General features: G+C 46.2%; 1 protein-coding gene across 1 annotated transcript in view; it reads right to left on the bottom strand.

Moving 5' to 3' along the window:
* Window positions 1-1948: 1948 nt before the first annotated feature.
* SIAE (sialic acid acetylesterase) overlaps window positions 1949-6019 on the bottom strand; it is a 30758-nt gene continuing 26687 nt past the window's right edge. The window contains exons 9-10 of the mRNA XM_088481808.1: window positions 4756-4951; window positions 1949-3355 (exon numbers count right to left, since the gene is read on the bottom strand). Coding sequence (XP_088337934.1) covers window positions 3128-3355; window positions 4756-4951 — 424 coding nt within the window. The 3' untranslated portion in view covers window positions 1949-3127. The remainder of the gene's footprint in view (window positions 3356-4755; window positions 4952-6019) is intronic.

Genomic DNA, 6019 nt, shown 5'->3' with positions numbered 1-6019 from the left:
TAAAAAGTGGGAGGCACATATAGAAACCGTTGTAATTCCTACACCGTTCACCTGATTTGGATGTAATTACCCTCAAATTAAACCTGAAAGTCTGCAGTTAAATTACATCTTGTATGTTTCATTTCAAAGCCATTGTGGTGGTGAATAGAGGCCAAAATATGAAAATTCTGTCAATGTCCCAATATTTATGGACCTGACTGTATATATATATATATATATATATACACACACACACACACACGTATATAATATATGTATATATACAAGTCAGTTAGAATGCATAATGCACTATAGTATCAGTTTATTAACTATTGCAAAATAAATACATGCTAATACATAATTAGACACTTGCAGTACTCAGTCTGGTACACAGTAGACAAGGGCATTTTGGGGGTATTCAACTAGGTGCGAAATGTCCGTTTCTGTGGAAAAGTTTCACCGGTGATGTCATTTCGCCAGGCGAAAACGTATCCCCGTATTCAATTCAATTTCGCAGGTGCAGAAAGTCAATGCAACTAGGCAGAAAACAGTGCAGAATTAGAGTTTTGGGCTGCAAACGTGCGGAAACCATCCTGCACCCTTGGGCCAGGCCCCCATAGGTAAACTGTCAAAAACAGTAAAAAAAAAAAAAAAACCCCTTAAGAACACCCCAAAACAGTACTTTCATTTTGGGGGCGTAAAATAAATCAAAGTTGGGGGACAAACTAAAAAACTAGCGAAATAGACTCCAGGGGGGTCCCCAAGTATGCCCCAGGTGTTTTTAAGAGTGCAGGTGTTTGCGGCAGGTGATTTTTTAAGTTTTTTAAACCTAACTTTAGCAACTTTAAAATATGCTAGCCCCCCATTTTCATGTACCCCAAATTTGCTGGGACCAGTTATTTCCACCCCCCAAAAAAATGCTAAATGCTATTCTTCACCATTTGTGCAAAGACGCTAATTAGCAACTAATGAGAGCATTTAAGTACCCCATTTGGGGGTATCTCCCATGATCCCCAATGTTAGTGCATCTTTTTGGGGGTGTCAAGCGGATTTCCCCAAATCTAAAAGCACTTTTCGCCTGTTTGCGTTTTGCAGGGACGCGTTTTCGCGTCCTTTGGAATTGAATACGGGGATAAGCGGGGACGCGTCTGATAAGTTTCCAACGCTAAAACAAGCGATGTAGGAGGAAACTAGATCCTGCCGACGGCAGCGAAATTATCGCGGGTAATTGAATACGGCCCTTAGACTTATAATTCCGGAACCCTGACACTGTTGATTAGAGAGCAGGATAAGACCCTCTGCACACTTCCATCTCACAAGCCAATGATTGTTCACATTTGTATTTGATCCTAATAGTTCTATTTACAGACAACAGTAATACACAAACAATCGCAAAACCTGGCGCAAAATATGCAGTGGTGGTGAGGTCATATCAGCAGCCATCTGTGATTGGTTGATTGAGTCTTGATCACTATAACTGTTATTAGTGTGACCGGTGGTGAGGTCATATCAGTAGCCATCTGTGATTGGCTGATTGAGTCTTGATCACTATAACTGTTATTAGTGTGACCGGTGGTGAGGTCATATCAGTAGCCATCTGTGATTGGCTGATTGAGTCTTGATCACTATAACTGTTATTAGTGTGACCGGTGGTGAGGTCATATCAGTAGCCATCTGTGATTGGCTGATTGAGTCTTGATCACTATAACTGTTATTAGTGTGACCGGTGGTGAGGTCATATCAGTAGCCACCTGTGATTGGCTAATTGAGTCTTGATCGCTATTACTGTTATTAGTGCGACCGGTGGTGAGGTCATCAGCAGCCACCTGTGATTGGCTGATTGAGTCTTGATCGCTATAACGGTTATTAATGTGACCACTGCGATCTACTCACATTATTTTACTGATATTTGCATTCAGTCCGAGGCAGGAACGGAAACTCTCATTGGAAGGAATGGACGGGAACAAACTCAAACTAGCATTTTAATGCTGCATGTGCTTCTGTATTTAATTGTATCTTATTTGGTAAATGCAACTTTAGAACATATTTATAACTCTGCCCAAGTACAGACTATCTTATGTATATGACACTTCATAAAAGTACTATATTGTGTATTGTAACTTCGGCATTTACCAGTAAAGGTGCATATACACGTAACGATTTTTTTTTTTAACGATTTGTCGATAACAACGTCGTTATCGTTAAATCGTTCAAAAAAACCAAAACATTCAGTTTATGAGTTATAACGATGAACGATAATCACAAATGCGCACTCCCGTTTGTAGTTATCGTTCATCCTCCATTTCAGACTGTCCAGTGTGACGACTTTCATTCAGGGAAGGAACATTATTCGTTCATCGTTCAAAAAAATCGTTCATTGCACTTCAAAAAATTGTTCACTTTTTCAAGGGAAAATCTGACAGAAAATCGTTGGTTACAAAATCGTTACGTGTGTATGCACCATAACACTGTCCCCCAGATCACCTGGTGTAAAGCTGCCGCATATATTACATCTTGAGATTCATCCAGTTCTGCGAGGTGCACAGAATAAGTCTTGGGGAGGAGGCGTGGCCAGGGCCGGACTGGCCAATCGGCACGGCTGGAAAATCCCTGACGGGCCGAAGGCCTCAGGCCGGCTTGAGGGGTGTCCCCCCCCCCCCCCTCTCCACACATGCTGGGGTTCATGGTATGAGCTCAGACAGAGGGAGGGAAAGGTTGGTGGCAGTGCAGCACACGGCACACTGCCACCCTGAGATGGCCCTGAATGGCTCGATGGGCCGGGCTGGTCTTAAATCCTTGCCGAGCAGCACTGCCTCCCGACGCTCTTCTCGGCCGGGATACTGAAAGGTGGAGGTGTGCCACGATGCTGGGCCCCCCGTGACTCGGATGGATGATCTAGATCCCCAGTCCGTCCCTGGGCGTGGCCATGTCCCGCTTACACACGGTAAATGTTGGGAGACGTGTTGTGTGAACCTAAGATATTTGTGATTTGTAAATCGTGCAGAGCTCAGGAAAAGACAGCAGAGTCTCTTCTTATTAACCCAAATAACAATCACCACAATTGTAATTATAATATTCATATTTCATCCATTTTATCCATTGTGTCCCCAGAAAATGAACATTAAAAAAAAATAAAAAAAAATGTGCATCACGGAAATAACTTTATGAATAGCGGGGCAGGAAGGCCATGACGGACGCTGTAAATTGGGCACTGCTTGTAATCACAAGGCCAATCGAACCAGGCATACCGGACCCCGCAGACGTGGGGGCAGACTTTAAAATAGACGGGGATCACTTTAAAATAGGAGGCTAATAATTTTGCGGAGGCCGGGACCCAGGCGTGAGTTTTCTCATCCTTATTAAACTTGCAGCATACCTATAGGAGAGAGACATCGATTTGGAATCAGAAACCAGGGAATTGTCAGTAACGGTCAGATGTATGGACATGTGTTTTATTATATTAATATAATATATTACATTAATACAATATTAATATGTATACAATCAGTTATGGAACGCGTTCTAATAGTCATGTGACATGGGTGGAGCAGTTTCATAGAACATAGGCCCTGATTCGGAGCCGGACGCTCTGACAGAGCACTCGCTCTGAATCAGGGCCGGGCTATTTTTTTTTTTTAGAGCGGCCTCCTGGCCGCTCGCATAGCTGTGGGTGCCCACCCACAGCCATACCGAGCGGCCAGGAAGATGGTCGCGATGGTCAAGACCATCGTGACCATCGGGATTGCGACGAAACCCTTGTGGTAGGGTCTCGTTGCCGCAAGCCCCAGAGAGATTTCGGCTCTAACAGAGCCGAAAACTCTCCCACTGACATCACTCGTGATGTCAGTGGGGCCGGCCCCAAACGGAGGCGTTCACATGAGAACGCCTCCGTTTGGGCAGCCACTCCCCCGGCCAGCCCATCAAAGGGGGCGTGCTGTCACATCGACAGCACGCCCCCTTTGGTATGAGACCTGGAGCGACGAATTGCCCGTCGCTATTCGGGTCTCGCGCATGCGCACGACGGAGCCGGCTCACCATCGACCAGAATCAGGCCCATAGAGCAGGCGAGGGTAAGACAAGTCATCTTCTCGTGATCTATAAGAGCCCTGCACAGCGAAATCGGTGTGGTTTACCGCCGGACCCATGCCCGGCGGTTGGAATCCCGACAGCGGCAGGAGGAGGAATCCTGATCGTCCAAGGTAAGTATATACTATTTCTACCCCCTAACCCTCCCGTAGGGGTGCCTAACCTTCCCCCCCAGTGCCTAAACCTAAGTCCCCCAGGGGGGTGCCTAACCCTAAGTCCCCCCCGGGAACCCAAAACCTAACCCTCCCCCCCCCCCCTCGCGGCTATCCACGCTCGGCGCCACTTCGATCGGGATGCCGGGCGTCGAGCTCCCGGCGTATGTCTAATGACAGGCGTCGGGATTTCGACGTCTGTCATTAGACACTTGCCGTGATATGACAGTCGGGAAGTCGGCTGTCGGGATTAGGTCAGCCAGGCTTCCCGACTGCATACCTGCACAGCAACCAGGTCTCACCTCTCTGGCTCCATGTTCATAATCAATAATATGTAAGTAATAATTCTATATGATATATGTTATCATGGATCTGTGTTGGGAGCTGGATCCAGCATCCAGAATCACGTCAACATTTGTTGAATGTCGACCTAATGTCCTTGTCGACATTCGGAATGTCGACTGTTCATGCTACACCCATTGGGAGCAACGTTGTTTATATGTTTCTCAAACATATTATGTTTTTACATCCCACTTACCTCAAACATATCGTCAAACATGCGAGTAAATAAAAGGTCCTGGTCGTAGGTTATATTCATGTATCCATAGTCCTCGTAGACATCGATGGTGACTGGGAACGGACCTTTAAAAGAGACATCCTGCTCGCCGTACGCAATTGCTCGTGCCCCCAAGGCCAGCCGGTACGCTACCGTTTGCTTATCCCTCGGGTGAACGCTGGAAAGAGAACGAGGTCGTTTCACATTGTAATTAATAAGCCACATTTTATCTGCATTGATACAATTCCTGATCGACAGAATGTGGATGACAGCGATACCTCCCTCTTGGCCAAATGTATCATAAATATCTTCTGTACTGAGAAGCTCCTGACACATGGATATGTGTATGTATCACTATAAAGAGAGAGAGAGGGCAAGAAAGCACGGTGTAAAATGTTTCTATAGTGACAGCCCTGATGATGTTCGATGAATGAAACGCGCCAGATGGCCTCCTAACTTAGGGTTGGATCAATTTAGGGTACACATTCGGTGTCGCTACATCCAGGGGTAAATTTACTAAAGTGAACGTTTTTAGAAAGTGAGTTTTAGAAGAGATGTTGCCCATAGCAACCAGATTCCATCTATTATCTTCTAGCAGGTGCTAGTTAAATGTAAATTGTAGAATTTTATTGGTTGCTATGAGCAATATCTCTTCCAAAACTCACTTCTAAAAACTCTCACTTTAGTAAATGTACCCCCACTCTCAAGAGACCACAGGCCCTGATTCAGAGCCGGACGCTCTGACAGAGCGCTTGCTCTGAATCAGGGCCATCCTTCTTCATTTTAGAGCGGCCTCCTGACCACCCACAGCTATAGCGAGCGGCCAGGAAGATGGTCGCGATGGTCTTGACAGAGCAAGAAGTCCACCCATTAACATCACTTGTGATGTCAGTGGGGCCGGCCCTAGACAGTAGGCGTTCCCCCGGCCCGCCCACAAAAGGGGGCGTGCTGTCACTCAACATCGACAGCATGCCCCCTTTGTAGCGAGACCCGGAGCGACGGCTAGCCCGTCGCTATCCGGGTCTCGCGAATGCACACGACGGTGCCACTTCCGTCTTGCGCACGCGCACTGGGCCAACATCGACCTGCTTGCGAGCGCTCAGCGCTCGCGAGTGAGTCTGAATCAGGCCCACAATCCTTCCAGAAATAAATCATGTTTTGGATCTGCCTGGAGTGATTTTTAATCTAGTATGAATTTTCAATGAGGGCGAATAACAGTTTCTTGATGAAAAAAGATTTTTCACAT

This window comes from Taudactylus pleione, unplaced genomic scaffold, assembly GCF_031769625.1.
Source record: "Taudactylus pleione unplaced genomic scaffold, aTauple2 ptg000278l, whole genome shotgun sequence".
Lineage (NCBI taxonomy): Eukaryota > Metazoa > Chordata > Amphibia > Anura > Myobatrachidae > Taudactylus > Taudactylus pleione.
Note: the sequence above shows the minus strand (reverse complement) of the source record. Positions and strands in the feature narration are given on the sequence as shown.